General features: G+C 36.2%; 1 protein-coding gene across 1 annotated transcript; it reads right to left on the bottom strand.

Moving 5' to 3' along the window:
* Positions 1–220: 220 nt before the first annotated feature.
* On the bottom strand, positions 221–21,037 carry LOC107550852 (O-acetyl-ADP-ribose deacetylase MACROD1-like). The gene is made up of 9 exons (XM_016232254.1): positions 21,029–21,037; positions 20,442–20,466; positions 20,315–20,344; positions 14,232–14,348; positions 7,145–7,266; positions 5,476–5,506; positions 3,708–3,781; positions 1,305–1,386; positions 221–360 (listed from the first exon to the last, which is right to left on the bottom strand). The coding sequence occupies exons 1-9, from the start codon at positions 21,035–21,037 to the stop codon at positions 335–337; spliced, it is 516 nt and encodes a 171-aa protein (XP_016087740.1). The 3' UTR covers positions 221–334.
* Between the last annotated feature and the right edge of the window lie 5,694 nt (positions 21,038–26,731).

Below are 26,731 nucleotides of genomic sequence, written 5' to 3'. Positions count from 1 at the left end.
ATATAACTTTTTAAAAAAGAAAGATATTTGTTATAAAGCAGCATTTTTGTGTATGATTCTATGCAGATGAGTAAATGTTTCATTTTTGGGTGAACTGCCACTTGTAAGCCCACATTGTTATTAATATTAACACAAATCCAATAGCAATATAACTCCCAACAGGAAGCTGATAGCAATCACTGACTTACATGTAGCACTGGTTTAGTGATATGAATAAATCAGGTGGTGTCAGACAGCTGTTGATGTTTGTAGGGGCTGCATCAGGTAAAAGCGAGACAGTGATGTGACGGAAAAGCAGTTTGTGTGGCGTTTCCACAGCAACTATGCCATCCTCTCATAATTTGCTCTTTGGTGGTGAACCTGGAGGTGAAAAACAGGTCTAATGGAGCACATGCACATACAGTAACAGACATTTACATGAACACTAATGTTTGGAGTTCAGCCACTGTGTGACATCTCAATAACATTATGTCATAACTGTGATTATTAGAGCAAGGATCGTTCATGAACATTTTACATAAAAAAAAAAAAGGTGCAAATATTAGCACCAGTCAATATGTTTGGGAGTGTTTAATATTTAGTCATATGAAATACTAAATTAGTCAGTGTGCTGCTTTTTAATTAATCTATTTTAGCAAGGTAAACACTGCTTCCATTAAAAACGTAGTCAGTGTTGGTTTGTTATTAGCGCTAACTACAAGCATACAGCTATCACATAAGAATAGCTTTAAATCGCACAAGTTTGTACTCTGTGTCCCAGAACACAGAAAAAAACCAACACAACTACATTGATGTCAGTCAGGACTACCAATTACTTGTCCTCTCACTGCGGGAGGAATAAGATAGAAAACTTTGAGGTGACAAATACTCGAAATGTACATATTGATAAAGTGCAGAACCACTGGGTACAGTTTGTTTAGAAAGCATAAATCAAGGGTGATTATGCATTTTAAATAATTATAAATATCTGCTATCTCTTTAGGAAATGAAATCAACGTTAAAAATGCAAAATGTAAGGAATAATGTTTTGAAGAACTCACTATAAGTAAAAGGGTGTGTATGAGATATGTGGTCCAGGTAAACCCTATGTTGGATGGTAAAAGGCTAGTAAAACCTGACATTTTTGGTCCCCACATGGAAAACAGCTTAGGCCTACACCTTTTTTTTTTATAAATGTAAAAATGCAGAAAGTTCTCTGTGAGGGTTAGTTTTAGGGGATAGAGTATACAGTCTGTATAGTATAAAATTCACTATATAAGTCCCAATAAAACATGAAAGCCCAACAAGCGTGTGTGATGACAGACCTCGTGGGAAGTATGCAGGCAACATTGTTTCGTAGAGCTCTTTGTCAGACTTCAGAAACACACAGAAGATGACCCGGTCCAGCTGAGAGCAGATTAAAACAGAAAAAGAGACAAGAAATAAAAAATAAATGACCAGAGAGAATCTCACTTTCAAGTTAGGATTTTGCTACTGCACAGCAGAAACCGACACAACTGAGACCATACCTGTATTAATATATCACAAACTTCATCCAAATGAAACAAATATGCTCCTTCATCCTTACTACTCTCTCTTAAGTCATAGCAGAAATTTGCTTCAAATCTTGTGAATAAAGTTAAAGGAAAGAAAATAATGTTTGTTTAAAAAAAAGCTTCTAGACCTACATTAAGTTCATTTCTATCGAAGTGTTTGTTTGAGATATTATATTATTATTCAGTGGCATGAATTGAACTTCAAATAATCCGTATAACTGAAGAAAAAGGTTCATTTGTCCAATTCACTGATTTTTGACTTGTAGCCTCTCAGTATTATGTGAAGAGAGGGTCTACTGAAAAGGAGCACTTTGGTGCAATCGCTTAGCATATTCTAATGTCTGAGTCTTTCTAGCCAAAGAGGCGCAGTGCCAGTGACCTAACTGTCCTTGACAGAACACCAGCACCAGTCCCAAATGCTTCATGGCAAGCATCAACATAAAAAGAATACATCGAGATCCGTGCCAGCATCCTAGAACCTCCATCTCCATGACAACAGTGGTGAGGGCAGGTGGGCTGTTCCTGCTTCTAATCATGTTCCTGTAACACATCATTGCATCCAGCTAGCACTCCTACTCTGCCACTGAAATCTCTCTCACTCTCATTTTTCTCTCTTTGGTCTCTAGCATTGTCTTTTTTCATTGCCTTTAGCCAAATGTCTCTCCCTCTCTGGCTCACTCATCCTGTGTCGCTTTGTCTGTCTGATTCAGATTCAAAATAATGCTTTACATTGCCAAAGCATTTGTAACATTATAAACATGCACATATGTACATTACATTATAATTTTCCATTAGATTTTTACATGGTTTCTGGGTTAAAAGCATATGGCAAACTATTTACCACACACTATCAATAAGAATATCATATAATATTTTTGGTTTGTATAAATGAACATACTATTTACAGAATGTAACACCAAATAATAGCAAATTCAATTTGATAAGTTTTTAAAAAAAATTTAATTTGATACTATGAAATGTTATTGTCAATAGTTGCTTTCTTTTCGAACCATTACTCATCAAATCCTCAATAAACACTGCAGGGGCCATGAAGGTTGCAAGGAGGTATAAATTTAATTTAACTAAGCTAAGTGTTTACTAAAAAGTGGCTCACTCACATATCATCATCATCATTTTGAGTTCATTTTGATCCAGACATGAGTGGCTTTGTCGAAGTGGGTGAGTTGTTCACTCTGTAATTAATTAGTCAGTCCATTTTCACCAAGCCTGACGCATTCAGGTCTATTCGCAGACTGGCTGCGATCATGATAGTTGGGCGTTATCGAATTGACAGGGTAATCAGCCAATCACAGTGACGTGGAGGCACCACCTACTTTTATGTGATCTTTTGCTGTTATTTTTTTCATTACCCCTCACATTTGCTCTTAAAAAACATGGCCTTAGATGTATTAAGACATATTTTGTAACTCTTTTTTTAAGTACTGTTGATTATTTTCTGCTGATGGTACACATTACGCAATTTTATAAATAATAAAAGTAGAATAAATAGAATGAATCAATAATATAATAATAATAAAACTATTCCAAAACGATAAAAGTGCTTTCTCTCTTCCATTCTGTACTATTCTCTGGGTGCATACGGAAAGTGGAAGGGTTAGCAAGCAGCAAAGCGCAGGTTAATTAGTGTGCCATAATTAGGGTGTCTCTGTCATTTTGTATGTCTGTAGCGTAAAAGACGGCAAGAGCAAATAAGCATGCCGCGCAAAGTGAGATGAAAGCTCAGGACAGGAGAGACAGATCAGTGAGAGATGAGAGAGGGGTAAAAAACACAGATGTGACCAGTGAAAATCGAGCACAAGAGAGAGAGAGAGCGGCTGCAGTATGGGACATGCAGAAGTTTTGTCAAAGACATCCTGATGGTTCATTCCCTGTTAAATTTACTCTAGACTCACATTAAGTTCCAAGGGCAAGAAATTGTGTCAATGCGTTAGTGGATTTTTTGTATTCGTGCTGTTCTGCGAAGGCAATACAAGCTCCATTAGGAACCAATTAAAATGGCAAGGATATATTTGTGTGTGTGTGTGTGTGTGTGCATGCTGACTCAGAAAAGAAAGTCCCTATGCAGCCACCATCTGTTTGCCATGACGTGTTACTCATCGAACAATAACAACAATGGCAAGAAAAGAATACCAGTAGGGAAATGACACACACCTTCTCGTGATTTTGCTCCAGGTATTCTCTCACTGTTCTCAGGGCAACTTCGACTGCTTGATCAGGTGGATATCCTGCACCACACCACACATCATCCAACACATGAACACAATACACATCAGATTTATACTAGAACTTTTAATCAATTAACATGTTTAAATTATGATTATTAAAAAAGACTAAAAAAGGGATAGTTCATCCAAAAATTTTAATTCTGTTATTAATTACTCACCCTCATGTCGTTCCAAAACCATAAGACCTTTGTTCATTTTTGGAACACAAAGTAAGATATTTTTGATGAAATTCAAGAGCTTTCTGACCTTCCATAGACAGCAATGCAACTGACACGTTCAAGACCCAGAAAGGTGGTAAGGAAATCGTTAAAATAGTCCCGTTAAAATAGTAAAATGTTAAAATAGCAAAATGTGATATCAGTGGTTCAATCTTAATTTTACGGTGCTACGAGAATACTTTTTGTATGCAAAGAAAACAAAAATAATGACTTTATTCAACAATTTCTTCTCTTCCACATGCAAGCGTCGTGGTACTCTCGTAAACGCGCAGTGGAGACTGACACGGAAGAGAAGAAACTGTTGAATAAAGTCATTATTTTTGTTTCTTTATGCACAAAAAGTATTCTCGTAGCTTCATAACATTATGGTTGAACCACTTATGTCACATGGACTATTTTAACAATGTCCTTACTACATTTCTGGGCCTTGAAATTGTCAGTTGCGTTGTTGTCTATGGAGGGTCAGAAAGCTCTTGGATTTAATCAAAAATATCTTAATTTGTGTTCCAACGATAACCGAAGATCTTACAGGTTTGGAACAAGATGAGGGTGAGTAATTAAGGACAGAATTGTCATTTTTGGGTGAACTATCTCTTTAAATTATAATGCGCTGAATGACTAAATAAATAACCACAATCAATTGCACCCATATAAAGATAAATAAGACATTATTGAGGCAGATGAGAAAATGAATTTATTTTTATAATTAATCAAAAAATTATTAATTGATGCTTTAAAGTGTCATCCCCAACACAAAGTAAATGAAAACAGCCTTGATATTTTTTATAGATATACACATTACTTTTATTGTAATGATCTAACTTGTATGATTAACCAAGAGGCATCAACATGTTCACACCTTGTCAGCACTCACAATTCTGCCGATGCACGGCACCATATTTTCTGCTTGAGGACTTGAAAATGAATTACTGATGGTAGTTGTTTTCAAACTGAAGCTGTTTGCCGGGTTCATTTTTGAGTTTAATCTTGACACGTATAGCTAAGAAGGGGGATTATAATCACAGTGACATGCTCTCGCACCTAATCTCTCCTAATCTGACCGTCTAATCCCACCCTTAATCTGAAAATCCCTCATACTACTGCAAGTGATATCCACTCCCAGAATTCCTAAAATGAGGTTCCTGCTACATAAACCACCACAAATTAGAACACATGCATGAGCACGGAGGTCACATCATAGCTGAGGTTCATAAACGTACCATTGATTAGGTTAGATAGAGTGTCATAAACACTGGGGGTGAAGTATCATTGATGTTAGCCCATAAATGTGGTTAATGAATGATCATAGGTTTTAATAATAAATGAGCCCATTGAAAACTCTAAATCAACCAACCTGTAATGAATTACACACAGTCATTTATAGACTATGAATACAAAGGACATAAGACAGAGACAAAGTAATTAAAGATGAAAAATAAACATTGATTGAGAAATAAAGCTGTAATTTGCACCTACCATACACTCCAGTAGAGATGCAGGGAAAAGCCTAGACATCAACATCAAAGAAACATAAAAAGAAATATAGATTTACAGTAATTGTTTTATCATCTGTGTATGAACCACTAAACGCTTCTTTAAATAAATGTGTTGTATTATAATAAAAGAAATTAAGGTTTACAAAGCACTTATTGTTGGACCTATTAGTACAAAACCACAACAAAACAACAGCTTTTACAAGGGAGGATGAATGAAAATTGATTAATTACAACCCATTAAAGATACAATCCATTACTAATGACAACGAGCTACTTGTGCCCTAGAATTAAGGGCCTTAAAAACAAAAGCTTTACTTAAAACAAATGGACCGAGTCACAGACAATTGTTGGTGTTTTAAAAGCATTTGCTGCTAAGGTACCACTTTGTGTCTTGCAAACCCCAGCACGTATATGGATAGCACTTTGAAATCAATTAAGGGAATGAAATTTCTGTCATTTACTCTCCTTCATGTTCTTCCAAACCTTGAATGACTTACTTACTTCTGGGAACACGAGATACATTGCTGAAAGTCCTGGCTGCCACTTTTCCATACAATGAAAGTGAATGAGGATGGGGGATGTTGAGCATAAAAATAACAAGAGACTGTTGCGTTCGCTTCATTCTGTTCCAGAGCTATCAGAGGACTTGTAATGATACTTTTAAGTTCATTTTGAGCTCAATTACCACCTGCCTCCTTGCACTTATATGGAAGAGCAGCCAGAACATTTACCACAACAACTTTTGTGTTTGATGGAAAATAATTATGCAGGTTTGAAATGACCAGTTTTGTTTTTGATAATTACAACTTCAATAATTGAAATTAAGATGAAATAAATATGAAATAAAATACAAGTATTAGAAAAATCAAACAAAAATCAAAAATAAGAATTAAACTAATATTAATTCAACTATAACTAGAATAATATTTAATTAAAAATATATAGCAATACAAAAACTGATAAAATTATTAAAATTTCAAATAAAAATTTAATAAAAACTGAAAATATCAAATAAAAGCTCATTCAAAATACTAATAAATACTATAAAAATAATGCTAAAATATCACTGGAAATGAGTGAGTAAATTATGAGCATTTTTTAGATGAACTATTCCTAATAATAACACTTGGTTAAAGGTATTTTTTCACAGTGAACACCAGTTACATAAAGATAAACAGGAAGTCCCCATAAGATATTATGATGCTGCAGCACTCCTTCCTGAGAACCTTAATGATAGATCTTAGCTGTGCCTGTGTGTATTTTTATCCTTGCTGCTGCACTGTGTTAAAATCTTTTATACATGCAGTAAACTGTCTTCAATAAATCAATCTCTGAAAGAAATAAAGCTGAAACGGCTCTCAACTGTTTTAGTAGATTCATATAAAAATTGTTAGGGCACCAGTGGAATGCGAGTTATGCGCTGTGTTATGACTGGATTGCTGGCATTTTGATTCTCATACCCTGATGCAGCTGTGAGATGTGAGTGATACAGGGTGAGAGTTTAACATGTTAACTGTGTGTACCTGAGTTTATGTGCAACCAGTGTGTAAGGTTCGAGAATGCGTTGGGCCATTAAAATTGCATACAAGTAGCTATGTCCCAGCCAAGACACGAAGTCTGAATCTGTTATGAGTGTGTGAGATCCTCACCACAGTCCGCAGGTGATTCTTAGTTGCTGTGTGCAGACAGTTATAATAACAGTTTCTCAGAGCTTGTTCCTCTCTGTCCCCCACTGAATCATGGACTATCGGCCCCACAGTGTGAATAACATCTGTGAAACAGAGAGATAAAGCCAAAGACAGAAAGAAGTCATACAAAAATATCAGAAAAATATGTGACTGTGTTATATAACTCTAACTTCCTGTCTGTATGTCCTGTCAAGTGATTTTTTAAAAAGTGATTATTTTTTTCAGTTTATCTAAATTTTAAAGATTGCAATCTGAGCATATTCTGAATATAACAAAAAATAAACAAACAAAAATGGATTATTTAGAATGATATTATATATTTATATTATTTAGGTCTATTAAATGCTAAAAAATGTTTTACAAATATGTTAAAGCACTATAAATTACCTATTTTAACCTCGATAGCAAAAAATGTTCCATTTAATAATGGTATCAGTATATCAATATCAGTAATATTGGCCTTGACAGATCTTGGCCTTTGTATTACAGTGCGACCTACTTACAGAAATAACAGATTGCTATTGGAAGGGTCTTTTGGCTTGTTTCGTCTGATGACTTATGATAATATATGATGATATATTACTCCACAACATCGAAATATCTCATCGCAGTAATTGCTGTACTGATAGATGCTGTCAACACCTGAGGTGATGTTCAATCTTTCATCATAGTAAGCAACAGTTTCTGGCACAATTATTTAAAATAAATAATATTTATAAAAGAGTAAAATCATATGGAATCAGCTTCGAGCTGCATAATTGATTTCACAATCTTTTTACTGGCATGTTACCACTATTTACTGTAATAACTGTAGTAATGCCAGATTCTAAGAACTGTTGGCAGATTCTATGGTTTCCATGGTACAAATTAATAAGAGCAATAGGAAACAGCTCAAGAGCATCAAATTTCCTATTCTAGTTCAAAAAGAAAGTTATGAATTTTATGCAAGACGTTTTGCTTTTAAATCTAAAATGTAAAAGTGTTTAAATGAAAATCAGTTTTCTAAGTCTGTCAAAGAATATGATTATTTAAATCATTATTATAAATGTCTGTACTGCAATTGTTTCACTCATAAAAGCTACCAAATGAATACAGTAAAAAGCTTTCGTAAGGCCTTCAGTAAAAGAAAGCTGAAGAACCCCTGATGTGTCACACAAACTTATTTATGCATTGTGTCTAGACTTTTGATTAGCTCTCCTCTTATGCACTTACACTAACTGCACTTTCTGTTTGTTGTTCCCATCTCTGCCATCTGTTTCTCAATTACTAAAGCCCCACTTGTCTCAGTCCTGCACCCTCTCATCTCAATTTCCTGTTTCCTCCTCCCATTGACACTCAGCTCAACCGCAGGCGTCGTGTCCGTTTCCCTTGTCCTCCTTTTCCATCTACCTTCTGTCTAAAACATCCATCCATCTGTCCTCTCAATGTCTCGTGTCCTTGCGTGTCACATCTGTGGCATGTCCTCAATCTCTCCCCTTTGCCCCACTTGTCCTTTGGATGTCCAGCAGCCCACCGTCAGTTACACTCCCACTCCTCTTTCCCTCATTCATCCACCCCCCACATCCCTCCCCGACACCTCTCTGCGCTGCGTGCTGTCCGGCTGTGTTTATTTACCGCTGCACTCTGCAGTGTTTACAGCATCGATCCACCTCTGTGTGTTTAGTCCAGCCTCACCATCATACATCAAGTCGGGCAGAGACATTACTCACACAGAAACACACACACACACACACACACACACACACACACAAACATAAACACACCAAGGCTTGCAGACACTCGCATATGAAGTGCAAAAGGAAAGAATGGACAGGAACTAGAAAACAACAGAGAACAGTGGGTATATGTTTGACTGGAAGTACAGTGTCACAAAGCGTTGTCATGTTTGTGGCACAGCGTGATCTGCTAAAGTGGGTGCAGAAGGAAGAGAGGAAGAGAGACAGGATGACATAATCACCGCAGACACAGGTGCAGCTGGAGGTTAAAGCAAACTACAAAAAACTGCCGGGAGGTTCAGATATCGCACTGCTCAACTCTCCCACTGTCGCTCCTGTATGTTCTCTAAAACAAACACATACAAGCACACTTACAACAGAGCGTGTGTGGGGAAGAAATGAACATTTTCTACAGAGTTCAGAGTTAGAATGTTGCATAATGTAGATTCAGAACCTTAAAAGAACCATAATTTCTGAAACGCATAATTTAAGCTGTAAATCGGATGAGTTACCTTTCGTACCTGTTGTAAAGTCTATTTAAATAATAATACATGCAAGAAGTACAGTGTGTGTGTGTACTTATGCATGTCAGGGTTTCAACACAAAATAAAAAATAAAGAAATTACATATTTATACATCTATATTTATATTTTTTATTTAAAGGGATAGTTCACCCAAAAAGAAAATTCTGTCATTAATTACTCACCCTCATGTCATTTCATTGTTGTTCATCTTCAGAACACAAATTAAGATATTTCTGATGAATTCTGAGAGCTCTCTGACCCTCTATAGACAGCAAGGATACTACTATGATCAAGATCCAGAAACATAGCAAGGACATCGTTAAAATAATGCATGTGACATCAGTGGTTCAACTGTAACTTTGTTTTTTATTGCACACAAAAAGTATTCTCGTAGCTTCGTAAAGTTATAGTTGAACCACTGATGTCACATGGATTATTTTAACGATGTCCTTGCTATGTTTCTGGATCTTGATCATAGTAGTATCCTTGCTGTCTATAGAGGGTCAGAGAGCTCTCAGAATTCATCAGAAATATCTTAATTTGTGTTCCGAAGATGAACGAAGGTCTCACGGGTTTGAAACTACATGAGGGTGAGTAATTAATGACAGAAGTTTTGGGTGAACTAACCCTTAACATTTGTGTTGTAACCTGACATACATATGAAGAGACACTCGTATTTTGTATATAAATTATAATAGTATATATAATTTATTTAGCAACAAGTGATTTATATATGTGACCCTGGACCACAAAAATGTAAAAAGATTTATACATCATCTGAAAACTGTTGATGTATGGTTTGTTAGGATAGGACAATATTTAGCTGAGATACAGCTATTTGAAAATCTGAAACCTGAGGGTGCAAAAAAATAAATTGCATTTAAAGTTGTCCAAATGAAGTTCTTAGCAATGCATATTACCAATCAAAAATAATGTTTTAGTATATATACAGTAGGAAATTTACAAAATATCTTTATGGAACATGATCTTTACCTAATACCCTAATGATTTTTGCCATAAAATGAATTTTGACCCATACCATGTATGGTTGGCTATTGCTACAAATATACCCATGCTACTTATGACTGGTTTTGTGGTGCAGGGTTACAAGATATATATATATATATATATATATATATTACATGGTGTATTTAAATTAGCTGCATGGCTGTATCTAAAATTAATTAAGGGCCAATAAAATGCTAACACAACACACTAAGAATTTTTATTTATTTATTTAAAAATACATATTGAAATAAATAAATAAACTAATTTAGTATTTATTTAGTTAATTATAATTTAATACTAATACTTATTGTATTAGTATTTTATTGCCCCTTATTCATTTTAGAAACATTTATTTTCTATTTACATATTTAAATGAACAACATTTATTGCATTTCAATACTTTTTGTGGCTTTTTACTTTAATATATGCTGGGTCACAGTATTAGTGTGCATGTGGTCGTACAGCCTGTCTTCTAACCCATTTTATTTCTCCATAGTTTCCTGATCCTGAGAAAACACACTGTTCTTTCTCCCATACTGCACACCAAAACCTGACAACACCCATAACGTATTGATGAATCTACTCCAAACTTGCTATTATCAAGCTCTAAATCACTCCTCTGTTTGTTCCCCCCTCCTTCCCTCCTTCCTCCTGCCTGCTCGCCTTTCTCTTCCCTCCTCTCCCTCCCTCTCAGTGAAAGGTTGTCTATCTTTACGCTACCAAGTCTCACTGTTCACTCATCCAGACCAAACCCAAGTCTCCTGTCTCGCGCACAAAGGGAGGCCCTGGACTCTCCCACCAAACCCCCTGGAGAAAAAGTCACTGTGCACAACTATATGCTCATTCTGCAGCAGGGGAGCAGGGGAGCAGGTGCGTCGATTTAAAAAAGGCAGCCAGCTTAGACGAACTGCTTATCATCTGAAAGGTCCGAAGGTGTTTCACTCACTTTTTGTGTTTCTCTCGTTTTCTCAAATTCAAATCTGCTTGACAGCTGAGTTACAATGTACCAGCAGTCACCGGCCGATCGAGCATGACGGGCCGCACAATAGATCGCTCTCCTTTCACCTTGGCTTTCAACCGATCGGTTTTGACAAGAGAAGGCTGTGATTTTCAGAAAGCTGCGGCCCAAAATTAACTCAAAATAACAGCCTGGAATCTGAGGTCATTATAAACATACACTGTATTTAATTTGGATTATTTAATAAATATAATTAAGTAATTGAACCTTGTTATTCATCCAGTCTATGAGCAAAAGACGGATGGAGGGAGAGAGAGAGAAAAAGGGATTAGTTAAATACCAGGAGAGAAGGGTGGGTGTTCGATTGGCCTGTGTGGATTTTAATTAGTGTTAATTGGCCACAGAGGGAAATGAAGGCTCAGGGAGAGTGTGTGTATGTGTGTGTATTCATAAATATGCTCCACTCTTCTCTTTCTCCCCTCTAGCAATGGTTGTTTTGTATGGTTGCGTCCCTAGTCAAGGCTGTATTGGTACACAGGTGGACTTAGGGACTGACAGGAGCTTCACATTCTGCCTTTCATACATCAATGAGATCCACTGGGTTTCTAGTTCACCCCCTCAACCGGGCAGAGTATGTATTATTACTATACTTCTGTTTTACTATAAGACACAAACATACACTCCCATATCCTCATCCAACAGATGTGCGAGCACATGCGCAAACTGCAGCTGAGGCAGTCAAAACATGACAATACTCTATACAAACACTCAAATCTCAGATTTCATTTAGAGGATTTTGCCTGTAATTAGAAATGCTTTCCAATAGTATAACGCATACTTTGGGTTCAAGCTGAAGTATATAATTTCTGTGCCACCAAACAGAACTGCAAAAACAAACATTGTTTTCAAAAAAAGATCAACCTTCGATTCAACAAACTGATAGCCCAGCCCCCAACTCACACCATTGGTTGAGTGAGTGTTGTCATGAAGGACAACAATAGGGGAAATTTCATAGCACCACAGAGACATAATATTTACTGTCTTCGAGAAAAATAACCTTGAATAGCATAACCTACTTACAGTTGTCTCTGGATATTAAGCTGAGATAGAAGAAAGTATTTAAATGCTGAAAAAGTTATATAATTCAGCTTTGATGGTTTAAAAAAAAAAACTCTAAAAATGAAATGTTTGCACTGTTGTCCCAAACTCATAAGTCAAATTGGTAACACTTTAGTATAGAGACAAATTCACACTATTCAACTAGTTAATTATTAGCATGCCTATTGGCTATTTCTTAGCACATATTCTGCATGACCATATTCTACATCCCTAATCCCTAAATTTAACAATGACCTTATTATTAATAAGCAGAAAATTAGGAGTTTATTGAGGCAAAAGTCATAGTTAATGTTAGTTAATGAAGTCTAGTGAAGAGATGCAGTCACTTTTTATAATTTACAGATTAAATTTATGTTTTTTTTTTGTTTGTTTTTTTTAATTTATGGGTCTGAAACAACATCAGGGTGAGTAAATGATGACAATTTAAATTTTAGAGGTGAACTCTCCCTTTTAACTTGTTCTTGCATTGGATATGATTGACATTTCAAATCTTTCAGCATGTTCAGCTGAGGTTTGCTATTACTTTTCCAAATGACCAGTGCATTTATAATCCGGTTGATGACATAATGGGTGAAAAAACACCATAGATTTGCACTGAAGGAGTGACCTGAGTCATATTTAAAGCCCAGACAATGACACTTGGAGATTGGCTGAACACCCAAGCATTTGTGGCAGCCAATTTTGCATAGACAAATTTCAGAACATGTAAAAATCTAGTGAGAGAGAGTGGGAATGAACTCGAACCCACACCAGCAGAAAACTTTAATTTTGAAATGTTACATTTTACAGCTCACAAATCACAAATAGCACAAACACCTGTTGGTACATAACTTATAATCAGATCAGTCATTATACAGGCAGTGTGCGGTGGGCGCAGTCAGACACAAACACTAATTTCAGTCCTGCAATTACTGCTGATATTTACTGTTCTACTTCCCACAGTTTAGTACAGTTCAAAGAGAGAAGATGAGAAAGAAAAACGAAGTTGGAGAGAAAAATCAACTAAAATATGAAGTAAATCCTAACAAAGAGCATAGCCTAGAGTGCGAGGCAAATCATCGATGTGTATCCGTGTGTGTTAATGTATATATGTGTGTGTTGTTGGCAGGGGGGTTTGTGGCTGGAGAATCAGCAGCGTGTGCATCTCTGTCTCCGAACAGCTAGGTACGGTGGGGGGGATCATAAATTAGACAAGGAAATTACTGCTAAGTGTGCGAATAAATTAAAGTGCGCTTGCTTCTGTAAACACTGTCTGACTACATAATTACTGAACACTCTCTGGAAGAGTGAAAGAGAGGGAGGGAGATGAATGGGGGGAGGGAGGGTGGGAGAATGATAGGCAAAAAGGTTTGTGTTGATGGTTTATTCATTTATTCATATGGCAGCGTGCAACGTGTATGCAACCGTTTGACATTTCACTAGAGAGGTTGCACAACACCTGCTTACAATCGTAAGACGGGAAATGAAAAACCGTGCAAAAAAATTTACTTTATGACATTTATCAAGTGTAATTTAGTTTCTACAGAAGTATGGTGCTGACTTTGAAGCGATCAAGCGTAAACACAGGCAAGGTTTATCCATCCAGCGTACTGGAAAAGTTGCTCAGGTTTAATTCTACCAAATGATTCTGAATTCATCATCCAACATTACAGAGTTCAAAACATTTCAGACTGATGTTTATATGCCATTTGTATGATGATTGGTGTGTTTCATGAGCGACTCACATTTTGCAGGCAGACCGTAGGCTCCGGTGATCTTGGCCTCCCCCATTTCACAGCCGTTCAGAGTGGCACATTCCTTCCTCAACAGAGGACCAGCCCCACGATGAATGGCACCATCCACTGAAAATTTGAAAATATTTTATTATATGTAATATGTATATATGTGTGTACTTAACCATATCTTGGGGAGAAATTTGCACCCAGAAAACATGCATAAAAATGCAGTAAATATTTTTTAATATTATAAGGCAATAATAAGGCAATAATATGCCTATGTAAATTTCCTAATTACTATATATATATATATATATATATATATATATATATATATATTTCCACTGCAATTAAACAACATGCATATTTGCAATTTGCATATTTTTTAACCTGGATAAATATGATTTGCAGGCAGCTGTATATGATGAGCTCTTCCTAATATTGCATGACAACAATTATGCAGTTCACTAGATTGGTTTACCCAGTGACACATCTTACCCCACTCTCCCCTAGAGAAACACAGTAATGCTGATGTTTTTTTACAAACCCAACTCACATTTATCATTTGAGGACACAAAAAAAATCTGATTTCTCATAGCACTGAGGGCAGCAATTTGAGGACCATAACAGTTTTACTCAAGGGTTTTTTAGCACCCTGGCACTTTTGCTGATATGTGCTCAGAATCTGCAGGAGCGAGAGATAGAGTGATAAAAAGATAGAAAGATAGGGAATATATACTGAGAAACACCATAGAGAGAGTGAAGTGGAGGAAAAAAACAGAGAGAGAGACGGAGGGACAGATGGAGGGAAGTTGTACTCAGGGCTTTGGAGTGGAGGAAAGGAGGATGAGAGGAAGGAATAAGGGAAAAGATGCGAATGTGGTGACGAGGTACGCCTGTTGGGAATAGTTTGCCTTCCTGTGTAATTGCAACATGCATGCACACACACTTTTTATATTACACAGACATCTTGTTAGCAGGTGCTAATTGGCTTCTTGCTTACTTGACAAGGGGTTTGTGACATGGAAAAAACATATAATATTTTCCTATATTGCACGCACAGCTTTTTTTCAGTCCTCATTCACATGTGCTCTTTACATGCAACATCTAACCACATGCACACACACAACATTTCTGCATACAAAAGCATTCGTTAACAGTTGTTCTCAATTTCCCATCAAATCAGTTTGGCTTGGACTGAGCGGCACTAACAAGTGTTATTGAAAACACACCCTTTTATTGGCTGAGCTGGTCACCATGGCAGCCATTAGTAAGAGCATTTGATTGGATCTGGCACATCTGCTTGCCCGTGTCACAAATCCCTCGACACCAAAGCACTATCTCTCTCTAAACACTCGCCCGGCGCTCTGGGTTTTCAACCAGAATACCAACATTCCACTCAATGCCAAGTGGAGGACAGAACACACACATTCTCACTCAAAAAATGAAACAATCAATCAATACTTATCCATGTGTGGCTTTCCAGGTTGCTAAAAACAGGGCAAAGAAATCTCATTAACAGACTTCAAGAAGATTTAAAAAGGAGCCATACGCCAAAATACAGCATTACACCACAAACGCAACAAAATCCCCAAAGAGACTCTAATGTCACACAATCTGGAGCTCTCTCAGCTCTGAGCATCAGGACTGATGTATCCCACTGTAATAAACAGAAAATTTTGATTGCCTGTGCCATTTCCAAGTATGATCCATTTGACCAGGAACGCAGAAAATCCAGCATGAATTATTTTTATCACTCACTCACTCACTCACAGCCTCTCTTTCTTCCTTCCTTATTCACTTTAATTTTCCATGTTTCTTCCTTTCATTTCCTGTCTCGTACATAGCAAAGTTGTATTATGCAGTATTTTTGTCTGGTTTTCCAGTAAAAATATCAGAACATCCTTTAAAGTTTATAGAAAGATCATACAGTATATATATATATATATATATATATATATATATACCTCTCTCAAGGCAAAATTGTGATAAGACTTACAACAAGGTAATAAGACAATCACACTTGTTTTTAGAGAATATTAAATACAAATTTCAAACCCCATTGGCAAATTACAGTATAAACCCCACTACACTGTGACATTTATGCTTAAAAATAACAGACATTCTCTGAAACAACATTTACCATATACAGTACATTATCATATTATATTATATCAGATTATTGTATAATTGTTTTGCTTCTCAAGTGATTAAAGAATACATCTTGAATGAGTCTTAGTTTTCTAATGTCAATGGCAAATAGTTTTGTTCTTCTTGTCTCAAGCATAAATCTAAAAAATTTATGTAGTGAGTGTAGCGCTTTGAACAATTTACCAGTGAGGTAATAAAAATAAAAGATTATTTAAGATCTTAGATTAGGTTTATTTAAAAAATAAACCTAATTTAAGACATATTCTCTGAAAAAAATCTTGTTAAATTGTTCCAAGCTAATTTCGTTTTAAGGATGTTTAGATATCATTTTTGGAATAAGAAAAGACTAAAATACTTAATAAATTGATTTTTGCAGTGCATCAAAAATGCTGACTGAGAATAGATGGTGCTAGAGTTTGAAAAACAGTATCCGAAACAAACTATACATGACAGTACAACACATCCTAACTCATCCATTCTTTTCTTTATTCTGTCCTCTGTTGTTTTAAACACATCCTCTTGTTTTTGCCCTCAGCTTTAGTGCTTTTCCTGCTTTAAACACCAACAGGCAGAGGCTAACCCCTCATCTCTCTCTCTGCATGCAATGCTCTGAGGCTGTGTCCTCCCTGATGTATAGTTTGTCCCTGCCTAATTATCACCCAGGTTTGCCTTAACAAACCTCAGGAGCGGAGCCAACAAAAAGAGAGGGAGGGTTTGCGAGTGCGAGGAACCCGATGTGTTTGCGTATTGGCGACAAAAATAGAGAGAAAAGAGGTGTTGGAGTGTTAGGAAGTGAGGAGAAGAGCTGATAGGGTAGGGCAGAGAGACAGAAGGATGGGTGCGGAGTAAAACAGAGAGAGCGAAAGGGAGATGGAAGACTGTTAATAAATAACAATTTGGTCCCTCGATATTCTCTTTGCCACCGTGAAATTTTCTCTTAGTCTCTCCAAGTGTAAATAAATACGGCCGGGAAGTAAGAAAACACACAGTCCATGTATTCTCAATACTTCAATTTATTCACAGAAATACAGATCTTATATAGGCATGTCGAGGGGAGTTTTTACCCTCTTAACCAATGAGGATAGGGTGACATACCCATACAGGATGTTTTTCCCAAGAACATGTGTTTTGTATAAAATTGCCACATATACAGAAAAACATATCCATATAAGGAATAGACTTCCTTTACCTTGAATATTGCGTAAGAGACATTCAAACACCATACAAGAGAGAGAGAGAACAGATAGAGGAGGGGTGATTCAGAGAAGGAGAGAGAAAGAGTGAGAAAGGAGGGGTACGGCATCAAAAGACAGAGAGTGTTTTCTAACAAAGACATGCAGAGGCACGAACTGATAGTGAGGTTTAAAACGAGGGAGGTGAAGGTCAGGCCTAAATCAATCGCATTTGCCATTTGTGCTTGAGGAACTGCATAAAAAAACCCCAGGTCAATATACAGCAGTGCGCACTTCTGAACTTGTGTTTGTGTGTGAGGGACGTGGTTCTGATGAGTAGGATTCTCAAGTGCAGATTTATCACTGGTATTGATTAGCTAACGGGCAGGCACTTAACACAGGCAGAGAGCAAGAGCGGCACATGCTTACAACACACACATGCATTCGCACAAATACTGAGTCAACAGTTGGAAATTTCTGTTAATTTGCATAGCACTCTACTATAGTAAATTACATTTGTTAGATTTTGCAATGCACTTTCAAAATACACACACACCTCTCACACAGACAGAGTATGTACACTGCCATTTCCATTCAAAAGTTTGGGGTGGGTAATTTTTTTAAATGTTTTTAAAAGAAGTGCCTTATGCTCACAAAGGCTGCATTTATGTGATCAAAATACAATAAAAACAGTGTTATGAAATATATACAATATATTTTAAAATGTAATTTATTCCTGTGATGGCAAAGCTAAATTTTCAACCGTCATTCCGTCTTCAGTATCACATGATCCTTCCGAAATCAGTCTGATATGCTGATTTGTTTCTCAAGAAACATTTCTTATTATTAATGTTGAAAACAGTTATGCTGCTTAATATTTTTTGTGGAAATTGCGATACATTCTTTGATTAATAGGAAGTTCAAAATGAACAGCATTTATTTGAAATAAAAATATTCTAATATGATAAATGTCTTTACTGTCACCCTGTGATCAAATTAATACATCCTTTCTGAATGTAATGATTTCTTAAAAACATTTTGAACGGTAATGTATATTAGATTTAACATAACACATTTCAAGTTTGAAGTTAGTTTAAAAATTTGAAAGCACAAAATAAGACATGTACAATTATCACAGCTACTGACAGTGCTGGCATTTCTAAAGCAATGCTTATTTATAGTGTCACACATGACAGCTTATTGCAGTTTACTTTTAAATGGTTCATAATTTACTAGAATTTTTACTTTGTGATAATGACTACATTATCTTGCTACAAAATAAAATAATAAATAAATAAATACAATAATTAAAACTCAAAGTAATAGCTTATGTTCATTTATTTATCACATATTACCATATTTTATTTATGTGAGAAGAAACAGGTTGCACAGAATGCCATAATTTGCCAATTAGGAACAAGCATTCAAAAGAAGGATGTTTTTTTATTTTTTGAATGTTGTCCTGAAGGGATAGTTTACCCAAAGATGAACATTCTGTCATCATTTACTTATCTGGAACACAAAGGAAGATATTTTGAAGAGCACTGGGGTCCAAGCAAGGTTTGATTTTCATTGTATTGGATAAAAAAAGTTTTTCAAAATATCTTCTTTTGTGTTCTACACAAGAAAGAAATGAATACAAGTTTGGAAGGATATGACGGTGAGTAAATGATGAGAGAATTTTCATTTTTATGTGAACATTTTCCTTAATACTGTCAAGATGGTTTAGCAGCTAGTCTGGTGAAACCACGTGTGCTGATATGAGATAGCTACTGTTGCTATTTCAGGTGAGAGGTGATTTCACACTGTGCACAATCTATTGGAAAAACAGTTGTTACATGTAACACACTCATTATTTAGAATCTCTTGAGAGCAGGAACATTACAAGACTGTAACTAATGACTAAAAGTGCCATCTGAGATAATTGCAGACGTAGTTACGGATCCTCAGGAGAAAACGACTTATTTGATGGGCTGTAGTTTATATGTTGGATGTCTAACAATGTCAGTATTGCCCTGTTTGTTCTTACAAACAATGCTACAATACTATCATGAAACATGTTCAAAAATAGATAGAATTACCATGGTAGCATATCCAAAACACCATGGCAGCTTGATACTGTTTTTGTCCTTTAAATATTAGTTAAGACTTAACTGTTCATGCAGCTGCAATGCCAAAGAAGCTCATTGTTTGATGAATATGTGTATGTACAGATAGATGGGTGAAATCTCAAGGCTTTACTGTATTTCTGAAAAGATCTACCATCTTGTCAGATCAAAGTACTGTTTAATATATCACAGCGAGCAAACGGTTTCGAAAAAGCACAGTCTCTCTTTAATTCTGCCTTTTTATTCAGAATCTGCTGATGAATTGTTTTGTGTGTGTGTGTGTGTGTGCGTGCGTTGGGAGGGAAGGGCCGCTCTATCAGAGATGGTTTAAGAGTTTAGCGCTCATTTCATCTCACTGGGTCTCTAATCGCTCTTTTGCTCCTCAAATAGCGCCTCTGTTCTCACTCACGGAGCTATCAGAGATCGTCTGTTCAAATTCTGAAAAGTGCTAAGCCTCAGGCTGACAACAGCTCCCATCACACATACGTTCTCGCTCTCTTACCTTTATTTCCACCTGCTGATTCTCACTTGCTCTCTTTCACCTTCTAATTCCTCTCACCTCTCCAATGCTTCTCTCCTCTAATGTCTTTTCCCTCTTGAGCTGTGTCTAGATTCGTCTCATTCAGCCTCAGAAAAAGAGGGGGAAAAAGAATTGACTCACCTCCTCCTCCACCCAGAAGTGTCTTGTTAGCTGAAACAACAAAAAGAAAACAGAGCACTCTTCAGGGAAGATGTCAGAGACATTACAGCAAGAAAAACAGTGACTTAAAACCAAATTAATGCCTTACTGGTGACTGAAAATACAAATTCAATCTGAGGGGAGAAGGTCAAGGATGAGAATTAGTTGAAGGACTTAAACTCAATATTAATACTCCACTGTTCAAAAAAGTTTGGAGTCAGTAAGATTTTTTAAAATGTTTTTGAAAGATGTTTCTTATGCTCAACATCTTCATTTAATAAAAAAATTGCTTAAAAACTGTATTGAATTACTGTGGTGGCAAAGCTAATTTGGTGCTCAAGTAATATTTCTTACTATCATCAATATTTAAAACATTTGTGCTGGCTAATAATTAAACATATTTACTGTGACTTCTGACAAATGTGTCCTTGCTAACAAAAAATATGAATTAGTTAAAAAAAATCTTCCTTACCCCAAACAGAAAGGTGGTGTATATACACTTTTCATATATAATATAATATAATATAATATAATATAATATATTAAATACATACATAAATATTTCTCATTATATGACCCCTTTAAATGTTAAGCTCCTTTGTCAGACTGTATAGATGCAAAACGCAGCCGTAAACCTGGTTATCCAAAGTGCTAATTGACATTTCCATCAATTCAGTAAAAAGCAGGGTCTTGAACCTGTGTCATGGGTGAAATGAAAGCCTTTATCCAATTTTACAAATTAAACTTGTAGATACAGAGCTGCTTTTTCATTACAAGACCTAAATGATAGACAATACATACATATAGTTTTTGTCTATCAGTATTCATTTCAATAAAAAGGAAAAATTGCATCTGTTCACAACAGGGCTGAGCATTTGAGTTCAAGTATGAGGCTGGTTGCACAACAAAGCAGCACTGAAACAACATTGTTTCATGATCAGACAGTGAAGTTAAAACACAAATGAGCAATAAGATTGCTGATTATTTTTTCCCATTTAAAATTCATTTCACCTCTGCACACGGACATTAAACCGCATGATAAGTGACGAGCTTATGAGCCAACAAATAATTTACCAGATGGAGTTAATGTAAGCCCAGACAAACACAACCGAATAGACACACAGCCACTGAAAAAAAGGACAAACACACACACGCACAATTTAGCAACAGAGATAGACTGACAAACAGAAAACAGTATGGAGAGAGAGGTAACCATAGCAACCCCAAAGCCCAAAGCCCAAAGGTTTGTTACTGAAACCTAGTTAATTACAGGGAGGGCAAAGGAGGAGAGATGGAGACAGATGAGAAGAGAGAGTCAGGAGAGACGGAGCAGGAAAGATGTCATTTGCAAGTGGATGTCCCTTTCTCGCCTGTCTGTCAGAGAAAAAAACTACTAGTGAGAAGAAAAAGGGATCAGATATGCACGAGGAAGGACAGAGAGCAAAACAGTGGGAGAGAGAATGAGCGAAGGCTGTAAGTTGATGATACCCCAGGGAGAGAGATTTGCCATCTGCTTAAACCCTGTGTGCAGTGTCTTACCCAGGGGAAGGGTGACAGTAGTACCATAGAGATGATGATGTTCACACACACACACACACACAACTCTGTGAGGCATATTGACATGATGAGATTGTATGCGGGAATGTGTTCACAAAATGCAATCTTCTTATTCAGAACTGTAACAACTCCTTTCAGGCAGGATGAAATGGATCTGCGATGAAAACAATGTCCATGAACATCAATACCGAGGTTGGGATTGTAAACAAAAATACGGTGCTGATTCTTACACAGCAAGAAGCAATATTATACGCCAATGATGAGTGTTTACGGGCGGATTAGGATCACAGAGAGGAATTAGAAAAAAGAAAAACAAAAGGACGAATAGCTGAGAATCAAAAAAAAGTTCAACAGAAAGTTGGGGGTGAGAGGAGGGACGGACGTGGAGGAGAGGCAGACAGAGAAAGCGAGAGATAAAAGCTGGGAGGTACAGAGGGATCAAGAATGTGCAACAACACAGGTACGGAATCACTAAATGAAAAGATGAAAAGAACAAAAGAGAAAAAAACAATTTTTCTTCAAGAAAACAGCACAGCATGAGTTTGCACCATAATACACAAGACAGAGAACAATTGAGAGTGGGTTTTTTGCTTTTTATAATAAATGTATTAATTAGAGGAGCTGACAGAAAAGTTCTAGCTCTCATTTTTCTTTTTTCCTGAAAAAAGGGTTTATACACAACTAAACAACATTTGTTTGGGTTTTTTTATTAATTTTGTTTTATTAATGGCTTAAAATAAGTAAAAAGAAAAAAAAGTATAAGTACTTATAAAAGCTAATACGGCTTATAATATTATATTTTTTCATCTTATTAATGACATGACATCACATCAATTTTTGCCTGATAAATTACCCCCTAAAAGATCATTTAAAGTCATTATTGTGTTAGTTAAGAAAAGCAGTGAACAAACAAGGTTTAGAAAGAAATACTTGAATCAACATTCCATATATAATAAACATGGGTTTTCATTGGTGAAAATGAGCAAAACAGACAATATTGACAATACTGTGCCTAAAATTAAACACAAGATTAACTTCTTGTTTGTTGAACTATTATATAATATCACTTTTTGCAACATTTGAGAAAAAAAACATACAGGAGCATTTTTTGCCCTCACATCTTGAATTTTATGGGCATATAACTGCATTCTAATATACCTCATGTAGTCAGTCGCTTGTCTTGCATCATGTTCTTTAAAAACTGTCTGCAATGTACAAGAATGACAAACCGGTCTGGGCCGGAGTGGGCTGTCTTCAATGCGTTAATTAATTTTAATGCATTATTTTTTCCATAATTAATCTCACCAAATTAACATGTCAAATCAACAGCCCTATAAAAACTAAGTATTTACAAGGAATAAGTATTTACTGTACCCATTTATTAGTCATACAAATACAACAAGCATGGGTATACAGAAAAGGTGATGGTCAAGTGTGTGGAACGGAAGTCTGTGTTTCTGAAATAGCCTGCCACCAGGGAGAGGGGGTGAAACCAGTGAGAGAGTGAGACGTCGTGTGTATGTCTGAACAGATGTCCTTAATGTCTGACACTCCAGAACCCTGCAGACACCTTGGCTTGTGCGAACCATTGCATTCATAAAAATACAAACACACATGTAGCATACTGTACATTACACAAACCTCCTCTCAGGAGGACAGCTTCATAAACATTTTATTTACTCTATGCAGGGCTACAATTACACGCAAGTCAAAGTCAATCCTACTCACAGTTCAGTGCACTGATAGCTCAGGACATGCACACTGCCTCACAGTCACATGCAGCAGAGGGAAGCCCTAACAGCAAACTGCATGCCATGCATTAAAATTTAATATGACAAAACCACAAAAAACAACACTGATGATGCTGCACAGAATCACATTATTCAAAAGGTGTATCAAAGTCTCAATGAAAAAAGTAAACATTCCATAAATTATACATTGTCAATACTCTGCAAGTGGCAAATGGGAGTAAAAACTGGCTAGTGAGTGAATAAAATTCTTTGAGAAACCAGGCTGGTAATTTTATTTAGAAATGCAAGGTTACATGGTTTATGTATGTGAGTGATCAAACACCAAGACGCCTGCTAAAGAAAATGTTTGGAGTGTAATACCTGGTGAAAATGTATTATTTTAAGTGTTGGTAGGGTTTTAATTATAATTATTTATTTAATAAAAATGAATGTTCATAGAATATGGTTATATTTTAATTTACATATAGGCCTACATAACACACACACACATATCGGCCTAAATATATATAAATAACAAAAACACACGTACTGTTAGGTTTACAAACGCATACGCATAATATAGTGCTGTGAAAAAGTGTTGGCCCCCTTCCTGTTTTTTAAATGTTTTGCATATTTGTCACACTTAAAAGATTCAGATCATCAAACAAATTTTAATATTACACAAAGATAATGCAAGTAAATACAAAATGCAGTTTTTAAATGATTATTTATTTTATTAAGGGAAAAAAGCTGTCCAAACCTGCCTGGCCCACATTTTTAATAATTTAATATATGGCTTAACGTAATATACAGTGGGTACGGAAAGTATTCAGACCCCCTTAAATTTTTCACTCTTTGTTATATTGCAGCCATTTGCTAAAATCATTTAAGTTAATTTTTTTTCCTCATTAATGTACACACAGCACCCCATATTGACAGAAAAACACAAAAGATTGAAAAATTTAAGGGGGTTTGAATACTTTCCGTACCCACTGTATATGACTATATCCTATTGAAAAATGGATGTTGTTTTGTTCGTAAGTGATCTATGTTAAAATCCGTTACTCCGCTGAGGAGATGAAGCATGGAGTGAGAGAGAGAGAGAGCGCGAGGCGCATCGCTCTGAGTGACCGGAGAGAGAGAGAGAGAGAGAGAGAGTCTTATCCTATTGAAAAATGGATGTTGTTTTGTTCGTAAGTGATCTATGTTAAAATCCGTTACTCCGCTGAGGAGATGAAGCATGGAGTGAGAGAGAGAGAGAGAGAGAGAGCGCGAGGCGCATCGCTCTGAGTGACCGGAGAGAGAGAGAGAGAGAGAGAGATGTAGAGTCACCAGCATGAGTCCATAGCCGTGCCAAAACAGTGGGGCCAGTATGTAACAAACATGCTTTACACTGCATGAGAGAAGTACAGCAAAGCCTGCATCATGCGCACACACAGCCCTTCTAACACAGGCCCAGCAACCCCAAAACCTTTTTAATTACAAGAGTACCACCACAACTACACTTACACTTCTTTTCTTTTACATAAGCACCTTTGAGGTATGCATTAATATTTGTATTGCATAAAATAATCTATACATAAAAAAAAATTAACAATAGAATATCTTGTCAAATTCAAGCAGCTCAAGTAATCCACCAAAATCCATCTTGTGGTCACAAAACACAAACTACATCAAGAGTGAGACATTTGGGATTAGCACAGTACTTCAGACCCAACTCCACTCACACACAGCAGATTACATAGATTTAGAGTACATCAACTCTAACGCAGATTAACATGGTGGTCAAATGCAGATGAGCAATAAAAGAAAGAGAGCAAGAGGCTGAGAGCAACACAGCTCAGTAAGAGAAAATTCACGAGAGATTAAATCTGGTTGTTCTATTTTTTTCCCCTTTCTGTTGAAACTATCTAAAAATGACCAAAACAAACATATGAAAAAATGTGATACATAGTAACATCATTTACATTTAAGAAACCAAACACAAAGCTTAGATAGGAACAAATTCTCTATATTTTCAGATAATGATTTGTTTTTGTTTTCAATGCAGATACAGCTTAAACTATCTGTAAAAAGCACTGGCAGATCTCTTGGCAGCAGCTCTAGTTGTTTTATAATTCACAGTTGGGCCTGTGAGAGTGGCGTGTGTGTCAGTGGGGTCACTCTGCAGTGGGTTGCATGATAAAAACAGCACTACAAATTACAATAGGGATAAAGCAGCTTCACAACTGACTACTTTTCTATATATGTTTCCATGTATTAGAGAAAATAATAATAGGAGCACAGGTGTACACAGGCGTAAGTCACTTAGAGTACACCAAAATGATTGTTAGCAATAGTGGAGAATGTAAAAACAGACAAATAAACAGACACAAGCTATGAGCTTTCTACATGGTCATTTTTATTACAGCTATTTCACTATAAATTATTGACCATAGCCTTTCTAATGAATTGTTTTGTCAAAGCCACTAAGGTTTGCATCAAAACATCTAATGCACAGGAAAAAGGGAGATGTGCCTGTTACTGGTGAGTGTTTTGAGGCTGACCGACAGACTGAGCAATTCATGATTTAACTATCATCACTGTTGCTAGAGCAACTTACAGTGGGGAAAAAAAGTATTTAGTCAGCCACCAATTGTGCAAGTTCTCCCACTTAAAAAGATGAGAGAGGCCTGTAATTTTCATCATAGGTATACTTCAACTATGAGAGACAAAATGAGAAAAAAAAATCCAGAAAATCACATTGTAGGATTTTTAAAGAATTAATTGGTAAATTCCTCGGTAAAATAAGTATTTGGTCACCTACAAACAAGCAAGATTTCTGGCTCTCACAGACCTGTAACTTCTTCTTTAAGAGGCTCCTCTGTCCTCCACTCGTTACCTGTATTAATGGCATCTGTTTGAACTCGTTATCAGTATAAAAGACACCTGTCCGAGAACTTGCACAATTGGTGGCTGACTAAATACTTTTTTGCCCCACTGTATATTCCATCAGATATTGGGTACTAGAAAGTTTTTTTGTTGTTTGTAGAATAAAATGGCAAACAACGCACACAAATAATACTTTTTATATTCCTCTCACCCTGGCACTACATTCAGAGCAGGAACAATT

The sequence above is a fragment of the Sinocyclocheilus grahami genome, unplaced genomic scaffold (genome assembly GCF_001515645.1).
Source record: "Sinocyclocheilus grahami isolate Dianchi unplaced genomic scaffold, SAMN03320097.WGS_v1.1 scaffold409.1, whole genome shotgun sequence".
NCBI classification, from domain to species: Eukaryota; Metazoa; Chordata; class Actinopteri; order Cypriniformes; family Cyprinidae; genus Sinocyclocheilus; species Sinocyclocheilus grahami.
The sequence above is the reverse complement of the archived record's forward strand: the minus strand, read 5'-3'. Positions and strand labels throughout refer to the sequence as shown.